Consider the following 24,161-nt stretch of genomic DNA (forward strand, 5'->3'; position numbering starts at 1 on the left):
TCAAGGTATGAAGTATATGAATTTTAAGTTTACTATGTTAACCTAAAATAATTGTCCTTATTAGCTTTCACGCAACCTGAAGTAATCAATAAAGAGTTACAAAAAAAAAAAAAAAAAAAAAAGCTATTAAAAATTCATTGTAATAGTAGAAGCTTTTATTCAGTCATTTTGATGGGTCTGAGTTAAAAGAAAACTTCTGTATATTTAATGTATGTCTGCAAAGAAATCTCTCCACTGTAATTCAGGAGCCTTTTATGCAGTACCATAAAGTCATCAGAGCTAATTAGGAATGTTTTCTTCTTTTCAGATTACAACTTCTTCTCTGTACCATTTTCCTCACAACACTTACACTTTTTCTACCATTTATAAATATTCTTTAAAATAGCAAGGTGTGAAGAAAAGAGTTTGTGTGTGGCATATTATGTCCATTACCTTGGTAGTAATAATTACTGATAATGAATATTCTGTTGAAGTCAAAACAGTTTTCAGTATTATCTACTTTCCTTAGAAGCTGCTATTTATAGTGGCTGGGGGTATTAGTTTGGAGATGATAGAAAAAGTTAGGAAGTATTGTTAGAATATTCATTTTCTGAAAGAAAACCATTTTGTTCACAGAGCTGGATTGAGTCAGAATGGTCTGAGCCAGCCCATTCTTTTTCTGCTTACTCACAGCATTGTGTAAATTTCTGCTCATCAAGAAACTGCGCCAATACTATAAACAAATAATTATATATATATATATATAAAAATCATACACTTTCAGGTTTGGGAGTAGGCCATAGTTTTCTACAGAAAGTGTCTTAACAGGATGCTTTCTCTACTCCTACACTTACATGGGCATGTAAGAAAGTGAAAGGGTCTTCTTTGGCAGTTGTTTTTATTCTGTAGCACTTACATTTCATAGATGAGAAAATGAGATCACAGCTGAATTTCAAAAAGAAGATGAGAAATAGATAAATTCCCTGTAGAGTCAGAAAAGAGAAAAATGAGCCCTATCAGGTATAACTTGATATTATTTCTTTGACGTAGAGTTGTTCTAGTTTTTACTAACAAAGGATTTGGTATGAGATAAATAAACATGTTACATTCATTTCTCTTAAGACCACTAAAAGCACATTAGATTTGACTATATTGGATACAGTTAGAAAACACAAGTGTCTAAAACTTTTGTCTCCTTCTGATACAAGCTTATCTAAGGAATTAAAAATAATTCTCTAAGGAATTCCACAATAATTTTCCAGGAATTGGAAGTAATCAGCAAGTTTAACTACAAATTGTTGAGATAAATTTGGCAAGATAAGCTCACCTTTGTAATACTTGAAGATTCTGAAAAGAAGACAGTATTTCACAATTCTCATTTTAGTAGAGTAAGAAAATTGATATATCCTATTATTCTAAAAGTTATGGGTTAAACAGTGTGTAATGTACAGTATTTTAGTTGAAATAGGCAACTTTCACTTACAGTGACAGTGTAGGTGTGCTCCTTTTTTTTGGTATTTTTTAGAATGAGAAACAAATTAACTGTTGGTACCCTTTTCATTTGTTGTCATATTTTTGATCAGTTCAACTTGTACAGTAGGCAAATGTTGGCATTTGAGTACAATTTTATAAATAATTTCAGAGGCATTCTTTTTCAGAAAAGCTCTGAAATGAAAATAACTTTAGGTCTACTTGATTTTCAGTGGTGTGAGAGAGTTACGAACAGATGTGGAAGAGCTAAAATGCCAAATAAGCTTTAGAGAAATGGCTGTATGTATTTCTTTCATTGAATGAGTACTTGCTATAAATTACCTTAGATGCTCACGTAGAGAGGTATTAATTTAGAGGCTGTAGTTCCAGTAAAGTGAACAATTTTCTTTGTGACAGTTCCTGCTGTTGATCAAATATTGAGAACTCATTATTAATACCAGGACAAATGAAGATGTCCACATGCAAAGTTTTGGCATAAAATATATGAACTGAAGTCAGTGAAGGGATTTTTCTTGGTATTTAAGATTCAGTGGAAAAGTAAGAGGGGCAACTATGCCAAGAATAAATGCTGGTCTTGCCAAATGCTTCTTTGAGTGATTTTATCCAACATGAGACTAAACACTGTATTAAATATACATATAGCTAACTGCAGTTGAAGAATCAAATTTCAAATAACAGCTTTCTGTGATTTGAGACCCAATTTGAAACTTTGTCTAGTGCATAGATAAAGGCAAACTTAAAATGCACTAATATGTCCCATGTCTAACACCTAATAGGGACATATGTAAATTGCACTTCTGGAGAAACTACACTTACTTGGCTTTAGTAACCAGGACTTATTTCAGAGATGTTTCAGCATGAACTTTTGATCAATGGCTTGCTTCCGCTCTACTCAAAATTATAAGTATTACTGCAGTCCCTCATGGTGAAAAGGCTGAAAGGTAATGAAATCCTTGGGGACAAAAAAAGAACTAGTTGTAAAGGAGACTTGTACACAGAGTCTAAATTTTGTCTGTGTTAAAAACTAAATCCTACTAGACTCAGTCTCTCATCTATGGATAGAGAGAGCTGAATTTCTATTATTAAAGAGGGAGCTTAAGAATATTAACCTCACTAAATTAAGCCTAGCCTTTTGGAGCCCCTTCAAGTCATTTTTAACATGGTAAATAAGAACAAAATTATCTTTAAAATGGGCTTATTTTCAGAGAATTTACTCAATGGTCAACATAGCGTACTCAAAACATCAATCAATTAGTTGTTTGTACAGCGTTACCACTTTGGAAGCCCCAGCTGTCTTTTGCTTTGTAAATGTGTCAGAAATAGTATCTATAGCTCTGGTTCCCTGAGCACTGATACTCTGAGCTTGGTGGAATTGCACCTTAGCTCCTTTCCAGTCTACAACTTCCATGTAAGATGTAAGGAACCCAAGGATAAAGATTGAGGAATAGATTGAAATATTCCATGGATGCAGGATGTGGACATGGATGAGGCATGTAGCCAAACCAACAAACTTAAATTAAAAACACTCTCAGATCTTGCTGCATAGACATAGCCAAGATAACTAATATTTTTTTGCACTAGTCTAGGACTGTCACTGACACTGTGAACTCTATGTCCACCACAGCTTTTCAGCACTCCATTCCTGTTCTGGTAACATTACAGTTCCTTTCAATCGGGGACACACAGAGGAGCTAGAGATACATAGCTCCTACAGATATGGGGTAGTTAAAGATTCACACTTGTAATATAGAAGCCTATGCTAGGTCATTCTCAATTCTCTGAAGAAAATAAGACAAACTATGTGCTGTCAGGTTTCTAAATTCAGCTCCTCCTTTTCTGTGCAAATGATGCTTTAGAAGATTCAGAAGACTAATTTTAATTCCTGAAGTTGATTCTCTGTGCTATAGCTCTAAGTTACCTCTGTCATTTAACCTGGGCTTTAAAGGTTGGAGTGATCAAAAGTATCTAAAGAAATAAGTGAGCTGTTTCTTTATTGGCATTTGCATATACTGTTAGCCAAATTGCTATCCATGTAATGGGAAAGGAAAATACATATTTTCAAAAGAGAAGAAACTAAATGAAAAGATAATATAGTATTTTCTTGTTAGAGCGTAGTGCACTTGCTGGGTTTTTTTGTTTGTTTACCTTAGGAAACAATGTGAGCTGGAATGAATGTCCGTCAAATTAAATAAAATTCAACATACATGGAAAAAATAATGTTTTATTTTTTTGACTAGAGTAAGAAGTAAATGCTTGTGATAAGACTAGACTATTTCAAACAAAATTTTCCCCCCTCCTGGGTTATCTTTTCTGTACATTTTCCCTAATCCACACTTTCAGTTTTTCCTACATATTTAACTTCAGAATTGTTTTGTAATGGCACAGTAGACCTTTCTGGGCACTAAGGTTCAAATAAAAACAACAGGCTTTCCATTTTGCTTCATGACTGTTAAATGCAGTTTTTGAGAATTGAGAAACTGTAACCGAAAGAGTTATATCTAAGTTCTATCTAGCCACTTGTTTTCTTTGGGAGGTTCACCTCCAAGGAAAAGCAAGTTGTGGCCAGGCTCCCTGTTTGTTGACTTCTCCTAATATGAACTGGTGTGTGTGAAATTCAGTGGCAGAAGTTCAACTAGAGAGAGACAATTCTAGGCACAAGATGGCAAGAAGCTTCATTAATGAATCAAAGTAGGGAAAAATCTGCTCAAGAAAGAGTTCTGGTTGGGGTTAAATATGACCGAGGGAAAAAACAGATCATCTGCTTCAAGATTTGTGCAATGTTCTCCCCTAAATAACTTTAAAAAAATATACTTCTTGCTAATCCACCTCTTGAAGAAAACAAGTGTTAGAAACACCTTTTGATTTCCTCTTGAAGCCAATATTAGTCTTTGTGTGTGGTAAGCAGCTTGGGCATCTCTTCAGAAGCTGTAATGAATTTCCTTTTATAGCTAGGAAGTTAGTTTTCATGAGCAGAGTATATAAAGAAAAATTATTCCAGTCCTAGCAGTAGATGTAGTTATATGGTTGTGGAGTAGTCTTTCAATGTTAAGTATCACAATTAATTCTATCTTCATTCCCACCCACAACTTCCAAGGAATAGTCAGAAACTTTGATCTTGAATCTGAACCAGGAGTTACACCTCAGCTAAAAGGTACATTTCAAGGCTCTAGTGAAGAAAACCTTCCCTCAGAGGTATTTTGTGAGCAATTTGAAGACAAACATAATCACTGATTATGTGTTGTGTAAAGGAACAAGATGACGAGAATTGAGGGTTTAAAATATGATACCCTCTTCACTGTAAAAGAGAAAAGTTCACTGTATTTTTACTTCTGCAAACGATGTAGTCTTCTTAAAAGTACTGTTAGGTTGAGCAGCATTTAAACGTTCAATAATATGTTGCATTCTGTAGTACAGTTGATAAGAGGTTCTGAAGCTGTTTTACCAAAGAACTCACTTTATTTTTTATTATACATTAATATATAAGAGGCAGAACACTAAAACAGATTAAATGGCTACCTCATGAATCAATAGTAGAACTAGGCATGGGACACACGTTACTTGGAACTCAAGGGCCAGATTTTAACTTTATAAATTTCTTGTTGCAGTCTGTGTAAGATTTTATTAAAACACGTTGGTCATTCACTTGTAAAATCTTCCATAGTCTTTCACACAAGATTAAGTAGAACTTCATGGTGTCAACAGTTATATTAATTTCAAGTGAAAACTTAGAATGTAAGCACACAAGAAAGAAATCTAGAGAGGAAGCCTCTACCAATGCCAGCAAAACTCAAGGTTGAATGGGTTATGAACTCCTTTAAAACTTCAGAAACCCATTCTGTTCCACACACAGTTAAGAAAATAAATAAATAAAAACTACGCTGTTCTAACAATAAATTAAATTGTCTCATTCTTTTTTTGATGTAGAAAAAGATGGGAATAAGAAAGTCTTCCTTTGAATTCCTTCAAATCACAAAAAAGAAAGCATATGTATGCTACTCAAATGGTCCATTAAGGGTAACTTGTCTGCTGGTGATTGCAATAGATTGTGGTGTTTAAGTGAGCAAATAAAGAACTGGTGGAAAAATGAAAATTTCTTTCTGAGTGCTTTAATGAATTACAGCGCATACATAAAACTAAGGTGTCCAGATTCAAAGGGTAAGCTTTAATGAATGTATGAAGAAGAAAGTGAAAATGTCAGCAATTTGTATGTAGAGGTAAACCAGATTTTATGTAAATTCAAGGTCCAACAGTCTGGATTTCCCCAGCTCTATTTTTATTCCAAGCAAGGAGATAAATTTTGAAATCAATAAATCCAGGAGTAGAAATGAACAGGAATGGTGTAGGGGAAAATTGATAAGAAAAATGAAAGTGAAATCTTGGAAGGCAAGAATTTTTGGGATAAAACAAGGATTGAAAAAGTTTCTAAAAAAACTGTAGACTTTGCAAATATAAAAATACGTACGAAAATAAAAACAATGCTCAGTTTGATTCTTGTCTTTAAAGCCTAACCATTGCACGTTTCCTTCTCTTAGTTATATTCTTTTTTGGAAGGTGAACTGAGGACCTGAAAGATAGGTAACTTCAGACAAGAATAGACTGAGAAATGATATTTTTATGAGCAAGCACTAATTTCAGAGGCTCTTCGAGCACAATTTCATGTCTGTTTTGAATATATATATACATACATATATATATTCATGAATGAGTTCAGAATGAACATACCCCTAGCTAAAAGTTTCCTTAATCATATAGCATTTGAATAGCAAAAGCTGAAAATTGGAAGTAGACTTCTTTTATTTACATGTTGTGTATTCTTGATTTTGATGGTACTTGTGAGGAGGTACTAAGAGCTTTTCACAAACTAAAACACAGCAAAGGACAGTATTGTGATGTTTATTTTCCAAGTATAGATCTTGCTCCAGAAAGTTACTTGAGTACTAATATATCCACTCTGTTACACACTTAATTTTATCTATTTTCTGTACTGGAATTATTATTTATTATCTCACCATGAAAGCATTTTCCTTCACCTGTACTTAACTGATGTAGCATGTGGATACTTGGATACAGTGCCTTTCTGCTTGCTGCCTTCCAGCTTTTCCATTTTTTTCAAACCAGATGTTGAAGATCTGTGTGTTTTTAATATGATACAATGTGTACTTAAACTGTTTATGAATAGTCTGACATAATAGGTACGTGCAGTTCTTCCCTGTGAATATCTTGGGTCTAGTTTGTCCTTTCATTCACTTATTTTCAGTGGCAGGTCAGGAGAAGCAATAACATAGCAGGTATGATAGTAGCAGCTGGTAAGTAGTTAAAAACAATAATATGTGTGAAAAGTAAAATTCATCAAAATCTCGGAGATTAATATAGGAACATATCTATTCTTAACTGAGATTTAATGGTTGTTGAAGGCATGGATGCCTCTGAGATCGAGGATACCAGTGGTACCTGGCAGCATGGTTGAATAATTCCTGTGCTTGCTTAAAGCAGTTTCAAACTCTAAAGGATGACATGGGAAAACTTAGCATTTGAATGAAAAGGTTGACTTACTGAAGTAGAAGCCTCTGTCTCCACATACGAACTGAAGAGCATCAACCAGCTCAGCACCGCATAGTGTTTCTGGGCCAGCAGCAGCAGAACTGGTTAAGGTAAGCAAACACAGGCCAAGGTAGAAGAAATGAATGTAGGACACAGTGTGCATCTTCACCTGCCAAGGAAACACAAGTATTCTGTCACTTTCCCAAAGAGGTCTTAAAAAAAAAAGAATCCTGCACCTGTATAAACTGATATGTACTGTAATAGTGCATATGTACTGTAATTTGTTCGACACTATGTACAGTATCAGGATAGACTGCAATCTACATATTCTAGACTTAACATTTGGTAAACTGATGACTTAATCTAGCAAGTATTCTTGGTCCACATTCACATGCAGTTAGAAAATCTTGCAGGAATTATGATTTATAGATGCTCTTGTTAGAGGAGAATATGGAATAGTACAATAGAATGATGAAGAAACCCAGGAAGCCCGGAACAGTTAGTGTAAGAAAGACTGGACAGCCTTATGTTGTTTTGTTTGTGCCCAGATAGGCTAATAGGGAAAATCACAGCTGTCTGTCAATGCACTGGACCACTGGGTGGAAATGGTATATAAAAGCTATTTAAACTTAAAAAAAAAATAACAGCGCTGTCATAAAAATAAATGGCTGTTAACTAGATGAAAGGAAATTTTGCCCTGGGGGAAAAAATAAATTATTAGAACTCTGTAGCTGTCCAGACACTTTACAAATGAAAACATTAAGACAAAATAAAAAGCATTTAAGGATAGAACTTGCTGAAGTTACTGAAGAGTTTGTATGGGAACTTCTGTAATAGGGGACTACATTCAGTGGCTCTTCCAGTCTTCTGTTACAGGCAGGTTAACATTTGGAAATTGTTAATTCCATTCAATATTCAAGAAATTATTCAAGATATTCAAGAAATTAAGAGGAGAAATAGTTAAATAATTTTTTGTATCTGATACAAATGCAGAAGCAGGTATGCTTTCTCTGTCTACTTAGTCCAGGTTTGGCTATGAGCTATAAATACAGGTGGTGAATGTTTCCTCACACTTGGAAGCAAAGCATTTTTTTCCAAGTCTTAAGCTTGAAGTAAGGTTGATCCTTAGTGGGTGTAAATTTGCACAATTGTCTACTTCCTTTAGTATCAGTTAATATCAACAGAAGGTCTTACTCAACATAGCATTTTTTTGAGTCCTGGGAAAATCTATGTCTATTTAGTATCAGAAAAGTAGAGAATGTAATTGATGCATTTTCTGACCTGATTTAGATCATTTGACAAAAATGCTGTCATCAAATGATGAAAATCTGCATTTAATTTCATTCTATTTGAAGGTTCATTTTAGTATTGCAGTCAGGTAAGAAGTTATGAATCTTTCTGTTATGTACAGTTAACCTTGGCTTAAAACTTCCTTACTTTAGTAACTGGAGAAAAAGAGATTAGTATTTCCTGAAGTTTTTTCTAGGGACTTGTTCCTTTTATTTTTTCACTGGACTTCTGAAAAACTGATGAAACTATCCATTGTCTGGTCGTACGAGAGCTGATCCAGTGGGGTATTGAGCCTTCTCTCATTTAAGTCAATAATTTGTAAGTATGCTTTTCTTCTTGGCAAGAGATCTTAGCATCTTGCTGGATGAGTCCCCTATTTCAGCTTAAGTCAAAGCTGAGTAAGAAAAAAGTCTATAAATAAGTCAGAATGTACCCCTCTGTTTTTCCTGATAATATTTCCACTGCGAAAATAACAAGCAAATCTAAATCCCAGGTTATATCATAAAAAGAAAGAATAATTATTTTCCCATTCACAACAGTCTTTAGCCAACTTTGCCATGGAAAAACCAACAAGCTTTAATGCATGGACATTACTTTAGTGGCAGATGGAGGAAGGTCACATTATAAATGAATGGTAACACATGGCATTCTTTCCTGTAATTATTCCATATCTTAAAAACATAAACTTCTTTTTTTCCCTTGCCTTATTTTTTTAATTTTAAAGATTAATGTTATGCACCTGTGGTTTAAGATGGTTCCTAGTTCTGAGGAGGTAAAGCAGAGAGCTGTTTAGCACACAGGCTGAGAAGGCTGAAAGATATTATAAATACAAGAATGTTATGTATTTAACAGTTTGTTCTTTTTAAATATTTGAGCCAGAAATAAACATAAATCTCAGACATTTAACAATTTTGTATTTTTCAAGACTTTTCAGCTGGGTTACATTTTAAGATAAATATCAGCACTGGACTACAACAAAACAGATTATCTACTGTTTTTCCTTTACTGGAGGCCAAAAAGGCTGCACAGTATAAACCACAGAGAATTTCTACACTTTATCTCCAAATTTAAAAGCAGTCAAGTACTTGCAAACAGCTAAAAACTTTGGAAGAGAGAAAAGATCAACATGTTTCTGGGACTCAATTACTTTTTAAATTAAATGCTGTTGCATAAGAACTAACTCCAAAACATAGTTTAAGACTTTAACTTTGCTTCATCAATTTAATTAAATACATTAGTTGATTCAATATGTCCACAGTTAAATCAAAGTTCCCATTATGTCTGAAGAGAATAGTCTTAAGAAAAGACAAAGTTATAATCCAGTATTGCTTCAGGTCCTTTGCAAACAGACAGAGTCCTTACAATGTCCCCAGTTTCACTAGAAAGTTGAGACTTTAAAAGAAAATGCATTGGCATGTGGGTGGGGTTTATTGAAGCATCTAATTACATTTGGAAATTGAATACAGGTTCAGGATGAGCCTGGTTAAACACTTCTTTTGGTTGCATAGAATGACTGACCATATTTTCACAGCTGGAATTTCCTCTTTTTTTTTTTTTTCTTTTTCTCTTTTTTTTTCTTTTTTTTTTTTTTTCTTCTCAGTAAAATAACCAGCTTTTGCTGCATTCCTCTTTTAACAGTCCAGAAGAGTGACACCACAGAAGAATGTCATATATGAACAGTCCACATCTCTTTTACATCTAAAATCTTCTATATAAATCCACCCCTTCTGACAAGCTATCAGTTGGCACAAATTGTGCACAGGAATTCTTCACATGCTTTGTCATTTTAATAACATAATGACATTCATAATAATTATAAATACTTTGATGTGACCAAAATTCTTATGGATAGTATATGCTGTAGGAAAAAATAGTTATATTCATTTTGCTACATAGTTTTTGGATCTAATTACCAAGTCATAGTAAAAGTTTAAAATTAGCATTTAATAACAGTATTCCTTAGCTTTTGTTATGTATTAAGCATATGTACTTCAGGATGGATCAAGGTTTAAATACTGCTAATTTTGTTTTAAAAAAATCAGGGCTACATCTTAACCTGAATCAATATGTTCCATTGATTCCAAGGAAGCTTGGCAGGATGTATCAGCTAAAGAACTAGCACATTACTTTTATGTCTCTTAATGCTTTGCTCAACATTAAAAAAAAATACAGCTTCACCTTTCAAGTGGACTGGAAAGGATGCCCATTTGTACATTAAAAGAATGGTTTCATCCATTGCATTTACAGACTTGTTCTTTTGAATCACATTAAGGAAGGGAGTAAGTGTCCTTAAGTGTAAGACTCTCTAAAAAAATAATTAGGCCCTAAGCAATTAAAACAAGAGAATTCTGTCAACTGCATAAGTGTGCCTCAAGCCACTAAAGAGAAAAAGTTCTTGAAGGATATAAATTTCCTGATAATGGAAAGTTGAACAAGAGCCAATTGACAGAAACAGAGGTCAATGCATGTACTGAAGCCAAATTTACCTAATGACAGCTTATATTAATGACTATGAATTCTAGGGTCATAACATGAAACTTCACATGCAAACTTTCATGAATCAGCCCTCCCTACAAGAAAAAAACTTGGAGAACATGTAGGAGAATTTTAATTTTCTTTATATACAGTTGCTTGAGCTATACAAATATGCAAGGTCAGCAAGAGTTGCAGCTGAGTTCTAACACTGAAAACAAACAGAACTTCACATTTACTTTCAACATATGAAAGCAAAAAAACAAGCAAATGCAACAGTGCTGCCAGAAAATTGCTGCAGTGACAACATCCCTTAAAAGTTTCTGTGTGAAAGCAGGAAGATTTTATCTCTAACTGTGTTTAACAAAACTACAGAAACTTAACATGTGTACAATGCCCATTTTCCTGTAAAAATCTGCACCTGCAGAAAGCAGCTAAAAGTTCTTGTACAGAAGCATTAATTAACAATATAGACAATGATGTAGTTGGACTCTTTAATAATGACATAACTGAAATATTGTGAAGATCTCTGAACAGAAGTGACATTTAAGACATGTATCTGCAATAGTTTACCCTTACACTTATCTATGTAATAGCAACTATTACATACAGCCATTTTCCAGATCACATAAAATTGCATGTTCAGCAATTTAGAAATAATTCTTAATACTAAAATAATGCTATTGAAAAGTGCACAATACTCTTCAAAGCAGAAGCAGACAACACACAGTAAAATAAAACTAAAGAATTATTTGAAATAGTAGTAAAGATTTACCTTCAAGAAATCACAAAAGCAGCACTTAACTAATTGTGTTGAAAGACTGTTGATTTTTTCCATTGCTTCTTAAAAGTGCAAAGTCTGGAAATGAATTTGTTAGCAGTAATGATGAGAAAAAAGAAATCCAGAGAGATGTGAGATGTTGAGAGCAATGTCACATTTCAATATTGAGGACTTTATTCCATTGCGCAGGCTCTATCTGCTCTGATTTTAGCAGTGACAGTGAGATTTAGCAAACAGAAGAGGGATTTAGAGAAAATCCTCACATTTATCTACATTACACAGACACTGTAGACAGGAAACAGCTGGGGGAGCATTTGCCTTCTCTCTCTCTCCCTCTTCTGGCAAAGTTACCGAGTAAGGACTTTTTTGGGCATGGTGACAAATAACATCATACCTTTGCATTTTAAAACTAGAGCACAGAAGCATATTTTTTCCCCTTTAAAAGAATGTGAATTAGTGACTGAGGGGTTAGCAGACCAAAAAAAAAAAAAAAAGCTTACGCTGCCACAGAAAATAAGAGAATGTATTCTGGTTAACTTTCGTGTGGCTGTGTGTGTTTTTTCATTTCTGTGTGTATGTGTCTGCTTTTCAAATAGACAAAAACTTCCATAGGTAAAGGCATCGTCTGTATACCTTTGTATTCCTGTGTACATCTGTGCACATTTCATACATGCAGAGACACAGGTATTTAATTTATTTCATTTATTTTAACCTAGAAAGAAGACAGGCAGGCAGTTTACTTTGTTTTAAATGCATCTTTATGTTATTAAACTTGGCACGCCTACATGCTGACTAACAATTAAAACCTCTGACTCTCTGTGCTATTAACCCTAAAATAGCAGTTTGTAATATGCTAAAAGTGAAAGAGTTGTTGAGCCTTGCTTGTAAATAGGGAAAAACAGCTGTGCGATCCTTTAGCAACCACACAGAAGTCATACAATTTCCTAGAATTTACAGTACTATGAATGTAGTAACTCAAGTAGCCCAGTTTGAAGGGCTTCTCTGACTTTTATCTCTCTTGTAATTGTAACATGATTTTCTTCTTTTTAGTAGCAATCTTCATAGTTACTTTTAATAATTTAAGTGACACTGGGAAAGAGAGAATTTAACTTTGTTAGTTCTGTAATACCCAACTTTTGCCTTTTTATTTTTCCTCAATTATGAGTATATTATAAATAACACCAGCTGGCCAGCAGCATGCTCTCACGGGTTATGATGTCATTCAAATCCCTCAACTGTGTTAGTGGCTTGCAATGTGCTCCAAGCCAGCTGTTTTTCTATTTATAATGTATGCTTGCATTTCAATACTTAGCTATTGAGAATAAAATTGAGATGCTGTTTTATGGATACAGTTTGTACTTGTTAGCCTTTGATTTTGGAAGATGACATTTAGAAGTAGAGGATTAATCAAGGCTGCAAACAAATACATGTCACAAACCATTGCAGTTGAGGTGCTGGCTGTTCTCTATTACTGAAAATAATAATTGAGATCAAATTGTTGCAGGTCCTCAGTTTTCAGATCTACTTTGAATCATACTAGCCAGGCAGAAGAGATGTAGTTGGGTATAGTATCCTGTATAAATGGCTAATAGTCTGCTCTGTGTAATGTTAAGCTGGTTATGGTTACCTAAGCTAACTCCTTGGGAGAGACTTTACTGTTGCATAACAGCAAAATTGTAGGTAAATTTGTTTAGTTGAGGCAATACCGTCTACAATTTCAAGTGTACCAATATACATTTATACTGAAGGCACAGTATTTTGTTATCCTGGTATATTTTATTTTTTCCTCTGTGATTCAGAGTTCATTGAACAGTGACATGATTTGAAATACGCCTCGAGGATACCCCAAGGGATACCCCAACTTGCAGCACATATATCACTTATTTCACCATCCTAATAGAAGAATGTGGGAAGAGCAGTACTACAGATGGGTGCATGCGCTTCTTCCTTTAGCTTCCTAAGTATTAAAAGGAATCAGTACATTTATCACATCCTCACTGGCAAGGTTCAAACCCTCATTTTACTCCTGATGGTGGCTCTCTTGGCTGTTTACCAGACCTCTGTTGATCGTGACAGCAACACACAGAAGAAGGTGGAACTTTTGTCTTTCATGGTAGCCAAAGAATTGCAGTGTCTCTCCATAGCATTGATTGTTCTGTACCTTCATTCCAGCCATACAATTTGACTTTCTGAAGCACTTCATTTCTGTCTATTTGTCACTTTCAAGTGATTTTGTGAAAAGACAAGAAACCAAAGACAGATTTTTAGTAATAATTTTTTAGACTTTCTGTTGAACGTGGTGGTACTTTTCTTTCAACTCATTCCATTTTATTTTATTTTTTTTTCCCCTATAGGAAATAAAACATTCCTTAGGACATATTAGTCTAGGGATCACTACTCTCCTAAAATACAGCTTCTCTTCTGATAATCTTATTCTACTCAATATATCAAACTGCTAATTACTAGAGATTTTTCCATTTCTTCATGTTAAAAAGCTTTTAGTTTATAAACCATTTAGAATGAATTACTGTATTATTTACTTCTTAATGACTCTTTATAGGAATATATACACCTTTGAATTAAATGCACCTGTAAACTCCATTATGTATGGTAGTCATAAAAATACTGACAATAATAATAATAATAATAATAATAATAATAATAATAATTTTAAAAAATCAATTGGACAATGCAGAATTACTCTAAAGCAAAAGACACTAGCCTGATTATCTTTGGCTTCTTAACAGAAACCTGGAGCAATGTAAAATTTCTTCCCGACCCCTTCGCTCTTCTCTCCTCCTCTCCTTTTCATCTTTTGAGGTGGCAAACATAAAGCTAAGCATTACAGGCAGTATCTGTTTGCCTAAATCTGGGCATCCAGTGTCATTTTTAGGGCTGTAGGATATCCTGCATGTCTTCCAGCTTCCACTACTGAAGGATATGTAATTCCTCTAGGTCTCTGTGTCAAAGCTGCTGACCCTAGATAGATTTCTCAGATACCTTAGGGCATCTCAAATGGCCTTCAGCAACAGAGTATAGGTAACTGAAACCCACTATAAGACCTTATTTTGGCATGCTGATCTGGGATTCTAGTAAATGCAACCTTTGACCTGAGTATTACCTCTGGCTTCTTCATAAATAGAGATACTATATCTTCTGTCACTTACTATTTCTGTGATCACTTTCTGAAAAGGTTGTAAAGCCAAGAATCAGTGTTTTCATTCTAGCAAAATCTGAATGTATATTTTCCTCATTTTTTGATCAGCATCCAGCTCAAGGTCTTTTGGTTGGAGCATTCTCTTTTTATTGACTCCATTAATCATCTTGCTTGCTTTTGGATAAGATAAAATGTTATTTACAATGTAGCATTATTTCCTGAAAGATAGAAATGACTGCTTAGCTCTTACAGTCTCAAGTGAATTATTTACGTGTTTGCTATTGGAGTTTAGCTTTCTTTTCTAAGAAACAACTTTGGAGAAATAGGTGAAGGTGGGCATTGTATGAATAAGGAATGTTGCACTGAAGTTAGAAGTAAGTCAGGTAGAAAAATCCTTTAATCAAGTGAAAAGAAATTAGGAAAACAGGAAAGAAATGATTTTAGTAATTCATTTGAGTTAGCCAACTGTTTTTTTTTTTTAAATGGACTAACTAAAAAATGGACTACCCTACTTTTTCCCATGGTGACCTAAGTGGTATCATCACTGCATGAAAAACAAGGTACAAATTTGATGGGGAGAATAAGGATGCTAAATTTGAGCTGTCATTACAATGGTAGTATTGAAGAAAGACAAAGGAGAAGAGCAGTGCCATGAAAAGCAGTTTCTCTTTAGGGCAAGACAGGGAAAGTACAAGTTTCCCGTTTAAATGAGAATCAAGGAAATTGAAACCTTTTATGCTCACAGATCAAGAAAAACATGTTTCAAGAGGATGGGTGTGTGAGGACCTCAGTTCAGAGTTTCTTTTATGGGTAGAAGTGATAGAAGGAACTGGTATTAATAACAGTCAAAGTTAACCCACAGGTTCATGAACTGAATGTACTGAGTAATTCTATAAATTTAATTTATCACAGAAATCGCAGTGGCTACCATTTTGAATATCCTTATATTATTGTATTATTTTTTTTCCTGAGATTTAGAAAGCTTCTGCTAAAAATAGTACAAAGTCAAATACTGATCTTACTTTCCATATGAAATATACATCAATTTTTATATATACACTTTTCACAATTTAAATACTGAAATTGATTTAAAAAACAAAATAAAAGAACAACAACAACAAAGCACACAACAAAACACCAGAATAACTTCTATTGTGGAAATTACTTACTGATAATTATTAAGTGACAACAGATAATGTGTAGTTATTTCTGGCAAAACAACAACAACAAGAAAGCAACAACTATAAAACATGAAAAGTAGTGTAAAATCAAACTAAAATGTCCAAAAAAAAATGTGCTTCAGCATTTTTTAAAAGCATAGTTTTTAGGGTATTTTTTCAATTTCTGTTTTGTGGGAAATTTTGAAATAGTTTATTCTGATTCTGAATAATCAGAATACCAGAATTTTCCATTAAACTGGAAATTCCCAGTTTCAGCCGTCTGTAGTCTTGTTCTCCCTTTCCCAATGTTAAGATCATCTGAATAGATCAACTTTGCTCCAGAAAGTTGCTTTTTTTTTTCCTTATTTCTAAAAGAAACAAAAAGTCAGAATTAACAGAGAAAGATAATTGAAAAATATGACTACGTCAGCGCAATGCCTGCATACAGAGAAAGGAGGCAAAAGAAATGGGAATTGCGATAGCCTGCTGAATATGTATGTTTGACTTCCACTGCCACTTAAATGTCTGTGTCTCCCAGAGGTACATGCATGGCCTTAGGTATTTCTCTCATTTCCTAAACTTTATTTCCACAAGTAGATGAATTGTGGAGATATTTGTTTTTCCTGAATGATCTCAAGGATGCATCTGTTGATCATATATTTTTGTACAAGCTAATCTACCAGCTATATGAGGGCTGTTCCAAAAGTTATGCCTCCTCTTGTGTTAGCCCACAACATGAGAGCCTGGATGTTGGTGACATGGCAATAGAGGATGAACCTTCCTGCCAAAATTACATTTTGTTGCCCTGTGACAGATAGCAGCAGAGGGGTACCAAATAGTGAACGTGATGCGGTGTGTTGTGAATTTCAACAGTGGTGACAGTGGGACATTTCCGCTGGCGCGGAAGATGTTCATGAGCATAATATGCAAGCTCTTTTCCATCACTGGCAAAAGCAAAGACAGTGGAGGTGTCTAAGTTCAAAAATAGTGTTTTGTAGCTGAGAATTCTCTCTATCAAATTATTGTTCTCTTTGTTGTAGTTTCTACAAAAATAAATAGGAGACATTACTTTCAGGATGATTTACGTAGTTGATAGTATTTTTCCTTTTCGTAAGTTATGCATGGGAATTCTAATGCCCATATATGTGCTTTCTATTTCTTTTCTTTTTTCTTTTTGTTGTTGTTGTTTTGCTGCCTGAAGAAGGGCTATAAAATAGAACAAACTGAATGTTGTACATTCTGTCATACACTGGTTGCATATTGCCATGCAAATCAGACCACATGAAAGTAAGGCAAAAATATTTATTTCAGATTGACCTGAAGAACTCTTGCATGAGTAACAATAAGGAATGCTCATCCCTACAGTATACCTTTCTTGTAAATAAACATCATTTAGAGATGAAATAATATGGCTTTAAGGAAAAAGAGACAGCCACCTACCCTATTTTTAGTTAATTTAATTTACCACTTATTCTGTTTTCTACAACATTGCTTGGGACTCTTTCTTCTGGGTTCAGTTCTCTTCACTCTCATGATTTACTACACCTAACTGGCTTATCACATAAAATTTATACATTGTTTCCTGGACTTAAGCCTGTATGTTCTCCATCTTCAAAGACTGAGCCCCCCTAATTGACATTTTTCATTAGATTTCTTTCTTCAAAATGAAGATGCTGGTACATCAGTTGCCTCTAATTTGACCTATTAGCTACGATGAGCCTCAGGTGTATTTTTATCAAAACATTAAGAGCTAATGAAAAATTAATGGAAATCCATAAGTAACCCCAGCTAACTATGAGATTTTGATCAACTGTGCTTTCATTAAGAAACTACCGAATCATTTATTTAGCTACTGAGCTAGTAAAATTTCCAGAATTCTAATGACTATACAGAAAGAATCCACATAATAACAAAATTTACACAAATAAATGCTATATTGATTCTTATAGATGTGTGCTTCACTGTAATAAAAAGATAACCGATGTCATTTAAGATCCAGCCTCCATCTAAATATCCGTAGGATACAGCAACTATTTCTGCAACTGTTGTCCTAAGAAGTATTGTCTTGTCAGATGATCAAATTGCCTGTTCCTTTCCTATTTCCTAATAATTTCTAAAATACGTAATGTATTGGACTGTTGCAGAATCACGCTCTGCATTTAGAAGAATAGTAGCTGCAAATCTACCTTAACTCACCCATGGATTCTGTGGTTCTGAACAATAACTGTTTAGTAAGTGTGATGTACTTTTCACCTTTTATTTTTATCAGCCTTTTTTTTTCATAGCATATGTTTTTAAGTTTTCCAAACAGAGATGGCAGCTTATGCTATTAAGATCGTTTTTACAAAACTTTGGTTTCAGATTTTGGTGCATTCTGCTTTTGAAGGCACTGAAACAAATGAAAATGCGTCTTTGATTTCTAATAGATATTAAATATACCGGTGCTGCTCGTATTATCATTTTTTACCCCTGAATGACAGAACTACATTGAGACACTTGAGCCATTACTGCAATCATTTCCATATTTTCCTATCTGTAAAATAGGAAAAAGAGTTCTGAAATATTTTGCAATGTACTCTAAGGATTATAGACGGAAAACAGAGCAAGCCACACTATGTGTTTTTTGGAAAACACTATGGTGGCCAGAGCAACACCTCTCTGTATTTATAGGAAATGACAAGTTACTGTGTAGCCCTGCACATATTATGTCTCTGTCATCTTCCAAAAGTGTTAAGCACAGCTGGAAGAAGCCCCAACAGATGCTTCCTTTTACTCATTTTCTTATTTTTCCCTTTGCACTCTCCACAAGGGTTCTTGTCAAGGATCTTATTTGCAACCCTTCTTTTTTTTTTTTTTTCTTTTTTTTTTTTCTTTTTTTTTCTCTTTCTCCCTTTTCCCCTGGAAATCTTTATCTGTTGACAATATGATAGAAGTATAAGGTTAGTATGATAAAAGTTGTATTACTTGTCATGTACGGGGAGCAGTTAAATTAATAAACAGTAGTCCATGTCTGATTTATAGAACAGTATCCTGATTCTAAGGACAGAACCATTGGCTCTAAACTTTGTTTTTTAGTCCCTAAACCTGCACATGAGTTAAGCCATGATCCTGCACAGGGGAGAAAAAAAAAAAAAGTATGAAGAAGGAAAAGAAACAGCTGGCAGAGAGGCTGCTGCTGGGATTGCTTTCTAGTGGGAAAGAGGAAAATTAGTGTTGGTTGATTTCTTTAGATTCTAATTGGTGGTTGCCATTTAAGATTGCTAGGATTTATTTGAACCTAACTTTCCATAACTGTTTACTTTCCTTCAGTGTAATGTAGAATATTTATTAGATCTTTTTAAAAAAATGATAATAAAATAAAACCCCACAAATCTAAAGTGTTTTGTCACATCCAAAACCACACCAAAAAGTAAGAAAGCAGGTTTTATTGTCATGAAAGAGGGGCAGACTCTGTAAGAAATATCATGGGACAGAAATTTAGATGGTGGAGATAAACAAGACTCACAAGCCAACTGACTTAATTGTTTGGAATTTTAGTATTTTTCCAAAAGACTGAGAGATGGAGTACAAATTCACTTCAAATCTTGTTATCTGTTTAAGTGGAGCTTTCATTTGTCTGTATTTTTGTTCTATAGTTATCTTCAATTTGCTAAATCATTATTTTTCTTGCATGACTTTTTTACATAGGGCATTTTATAGATCAAAGATTATTATTGCTTTTATAGAGAAATGTTGCTGTTTAAAATCATTCTTTTTATGGGCAATAATATCATCATTATAGGATAGATCTGCATACTGATGCAATTTTGAGAGGCTTCAATCAGTGGTTCAAAAAACTTCTTTAATACTTGGAAAATGTAGATGTGTGTGGCAGATTGTATCAGTGGAACAAAAATCTTTGCTTTCTCTTTGATATTAAAAGTTTTATTTATGTATTTTTCTTTCTATCATTGTGTTTCTTGACTAAATAGGAATTATACATACAAAAAGTTGTCCACATTTACTTTGCAATGTTTGTGATGTTTATTTTGTTGCTCTGTGACATGGCAAATGACTCAGATTTTTATCAAGACCAATAAAACAACCTCAGATGCCATAAGTAGACTTTTTGACAACATCAAATTCTATCCACTGGTGATGATAAACATTGCTGACAATCACTCAGTTCTAATGGATCCTTAAATATTATCTGAGCTTCTCTTTACATGTGAAGTGGTTAGGGAATGTTTGTATGATCATTAATACCAAACATATATGCTATTGACTCATACAGAAATGCAAGTCTGAACACAAAATCCTGTTTCTGCTGGACAAGACATAACAGATTTGTTTTGTATTGGATTTAGAAGTAGATATGGCATTTTATTCTTTATAACATTACAGGGATGCCAGTAGTTATGTGAGCTGGCATAAAGACTGCAGGTACAAAATCAAAATTAAAACTAAACCTGTCAAAACGGAAGCAAATTTTAACAAATACAGTGAGTTTCATTTGAAGCTTCATGTCATGTAAACTTGGAATATTTTTGTATAGTATTACAGCTCTAAAATTGAATATACTAATCAATAAACCACGGGCCCTACAGCAAGATTGAAACCTACTATCTTAGAAAGTGTTGGATTTGTGACAATGGGTCACTTCCACTGGTGCAGACGTCTACGAATGTGGCATGTAGGCTTTTTTTCATTGTTGGTGAAAATGCACAGCTAATGGTAATGACAGTGTAGAAAATAGTATTTCATAGGTGAGAACTTGCTCTCTCAAATAGTGTTACCCTGCTTAGTGATTCTGTGATTCTTTGTTATAGTTTCCATGGAAATATAAGAAGCATTACTTTTGGAGCAACATTGCTGTATTTGATTCTTTTCATATTAGAATGCCAGTAAGACATCCCATTCAATTCCTACATCATACATGTGGAACAAGATTTGTTTGCTTCTTTTGCCCCTTCCCTCAAAGTTAGAAAGAAAGACTTTGCAGTTGAAATATCAAGCATATCACACAAGAGAAGAAAAAGAAAAAAAGAAAGAAAAAAAAAAGAGTAAGAACTGTTACTGTTGCACCTGAGTCCTTTAATCAGCCCCCATTGGACATTCTATTTCTTCCATGAATAAAGGAGAACTTAGCTGGGGAAAATTTTATGTGGCCATGTAATTACAGATTAATAAAGTATGGAATCAAGGTTACATGTTTGGCATTGCCCAGATGACTTTCCAGTCTTGTAAAACACCCATCATCTGAATAGCAAAGTGTAATTTCTTGGGCTTTGAGCATGATACACTTCTTCTCCTCATGCTTCTCTCTCTTTGCTGCAAAATTTTTGTTGCTTCTCCATAGCTGCACAGTCTGTATTATTGTGGCCAGTGCCATACTTAACAGTGATACGCCTATAGAGGGTATGCTTATACTTCACAGAGTGAGCAACTTACACACTGCCTGCCTTTGGAAATCACAGCAAAGAAGTGTACACATTCAAGTCTTGGCTCAAGACTCAGGATGTGGACAAGATGCACACCTGAACACGGGAGCTTAGGTCTGCTTCTCAGTTTCACTGCCCAAATGTAGTCACAGAAACTTCAGTCACTAAACACTGTCTGGGAAACAGCTGCCCGTATTTTCACGTGGCTCAGTTTTCTGGAGGGACCAGTTGCACGACCTTGTGTGTAAGAACATCTGAAGTGATCCAGATGCATTGTATATTAACCACTCGTACTTGCCAACTACTACTGGATTTTCATGGCTGTCAGGTTGGTCCAGGCGGCTACAACAGCCTTCTCTCCAAATACAAGAAAACCTTTCAGAGTTCAGCAGCCACCTGGCCTTTGGCTATCATATTAGTATATACAATGAATGGATTGAGGTGTGACCATGATTTACTTGGGAAGCGCTGTCAATAACATCTGTCTGCTGAAAGAAATGTTTTTTAGCTGATGCAGTTATTCTCCATAAAGGTGTACAGGGAGGCACTGGTGTCAAAAATGGTGGTCTGTAACAGATGGTAATGATAGTTCCTAGGTTCCTGATTCTATCTGCAGCTACAGATGTTTTTCTTTCCTTCCTGCCTTTAGATGTGCATCATGCTGTGCATGGTAAATAAAAAAGGCTGTCGCCTTCCATTGGGGTCTAGATGGGTAGACGTTTTTAATATTGTTGCAGACCCTTCAAGACACACAGTGTTTATAACTATTTATTAACTTATTTCAAAATTAATTTAGTCTGAATTTAGTTTTGATTATGTGTGATATTTATTTAAAAGACAGTGTTTGAATAATATGCAAGAGAGAATCATTGAAAAAAAACAACCACCCCGTTTTTGTCTATTCATTCAAAGTGACTGGTGGCTTTACTACTTACAGACCTGTAAATATGTTTAAATATATGCTTAAATACTGTCCAGTGTGGTATGAGTAGTGAAATCTTTCCTCAAACTGACTTCAGGAAAAGGCAAGTAATCCTCAATTTAATGAAAATGTTCTCAAAATCATGTTTTAAAACACAGTATCTTAAACTTGCATTATGTGAACATTTCTGGTTTCAGTTGATTCATGTGTTATAAGAACCAGCTGAAGTTCATGATGTAACCATGTTAACACTTTTTAATAGCTCTTTGAGAACACAACACAATTGTGTTAATGATAATCAGTTAAAGACTCTATTTGTTCCAGATGTTACTTTCCTAGGCAAAAGAAAAAAAAGAAAAAAAAACACACAGAATTTATTATGTGTCCCTGTTTAATATTATCTACTCAAAAAGTCCTAATGCTAACCTAATATTTTTCTTTAGATAACATACAAGGAAGGCATATCTTGAGTTGAATGGGAATTGTGAAAGAAAGAGAGCTGCCTAGAAAAGCATTTTCTTTTTTCAGTCATGGGCCTTTAGTTCCCAGTGGCATACAGTCCCACACCACAAAATCACTATAATTGGCATGGCTGGCAACTCCTTCTCTCATTGTCAAACAGATCCTTTACAGTAAACTTGTAGGAACTCCAAAATTGAGCTAATACCAGAAGTATCAGAAGAGAAAAAGGAAACAAACCACACAAAGACTGAAGCATAGATGTACATGACTGATCTTTGATAAACCATAAAATTAAGTGACCTATATTAACATGCAGAAAAATAATATTTTTACTTGCTTATATTTCAAAGCTTTTTCCAGGAGAAACTTGCCATTCTGTGCTTTGTTGCCAACACTGAGTAAGTACACTTTACTAGTCTTAGATGGACATGTCCTGACTTGTTCAAAATGTTAAATAAACACTGATCTTAAGGGTTATAACTTCAGGGAAGAAACCAAAACATTGTGAGGTGGTGAACTATTATATATTTATATATTTTATGTAACTTCTGTCTTACAGTAGGAGCTGGCAAATATTTTTAATCATTTCAGTAGGCTGGAGGAAATGCCTGTTTTCCAGGACTTACCCTCCCTGGTAACATGGACATGGTGGCCCTTCACTCTCATAGAAAGGAAGAAAGTTATTTCTGAGTCCTAGATTCCTACAATTATATAGGAAATGTTTTGGAAACAGTTTTAATCTAAAAGAGGGGAGATTTAGACTGGACATAAGGAGAAAAGCCGTTTTACAATCACGGTGGTGAGACACTGGCACAGCTTGCTCTGAGAGGTGATGGAAACCCCATCCTTGGGAAACTCAAGACCAGGCTGGAGGGGCTCTGAGCACCTGATCTAGCTGTGGGTGTCCCTGTTCATTGCTGGGGAGTTGGACTGGATAACCCTTAAATGTCTCTTCCAACTCAAACAATTCTATGATTCTTAAATGCTTCAGAGAATCTCCCTGACAAGGGCAGCACAGGGAGAGGATATTTACAAGACTGCAGTGAATATTCACTGATTTTCAACCATTCATTTTTACGCCATATCCTTGGGGTACAGTCTCTTGTAGCACCTATTATAAGTCTAGTTTTCTCTGCTTTATATCAGAAACACTCTATGGCCCATCATGCTGCCTTTCATTAGGGAACTTCATTAGTATATCCCTTTGTCGTTGCCATCGATTTTTCTGTGACTGCATGACATGAGAGGTGCAAGGGAGGAAGCAAAATGATTCAAGGAGGGAGGTGAACCAGCTGCCCAGAAACAAAACAACATAGCATCCTTATGTGTATATGTTCACTGTTTATTGAATACTGTTACCCTATCATTAGTTCATGTTCCATTGAAGTCTGTTTATCTTTTCTGCACCAGGATGATTACAGTGAAATAGTATTTACTCAGTTCTGGGTACGCACCATGAGCATCCTTGGTAATATTAACAAGGAAT

The 24,161-nt window shown here is 34.6% G+C and overlaps 1 protein-coding gene across 2 annotated transcripts in view; it reads right to left on the minus strand.

The window, feature by feature from the left end:
* Positions 1–11,857, minus strand: part of IGF1 (insulin like growth factor 1) — a 55,576-nt gene extending 43,719 nt beyond the window's left edge. The window contains exons 1-3 of one of the 2 annotated variants that reach the window (XM_085522136.1): positions 11,549–11,845; positions 9,041–9,111; positions 7,024–7,180 (exon numbers count right to left, since the gene is read on the minus strand). In XM_085522136.1, coding sequence (XP_085378262.1) covers positions 7,024–7,174 — 151 coding nt within the window. In that variant the 5' untranslated portion in view covers positions 7,175–7,180; positions 9,041–9,111; positions 11,549–11,845. Of the gene's footprint in view, positions 1–7,023; positions 7,181–9,040; positions 9,112–11,548 lie in introns of both variants that reach the window. The other variant, XM_015867574.3, reaches the window with a different exon arrangement.
* Positions 11,858–24,161: the final 12,304 nt, after the last annotated feature.

This window comes from Coturnix japonica, chromosome 1, assembly GCF_054131305.1.
Source record: "Coturnix japonica strain WE chromosome 1, WE-NBRP24, whole genome shotgun sequence".
NCBI lineage: Eukaryota > Metazoa > Chordata > Aves > Galliformes > Phasianidae > Coturnix > Coturnix japonica.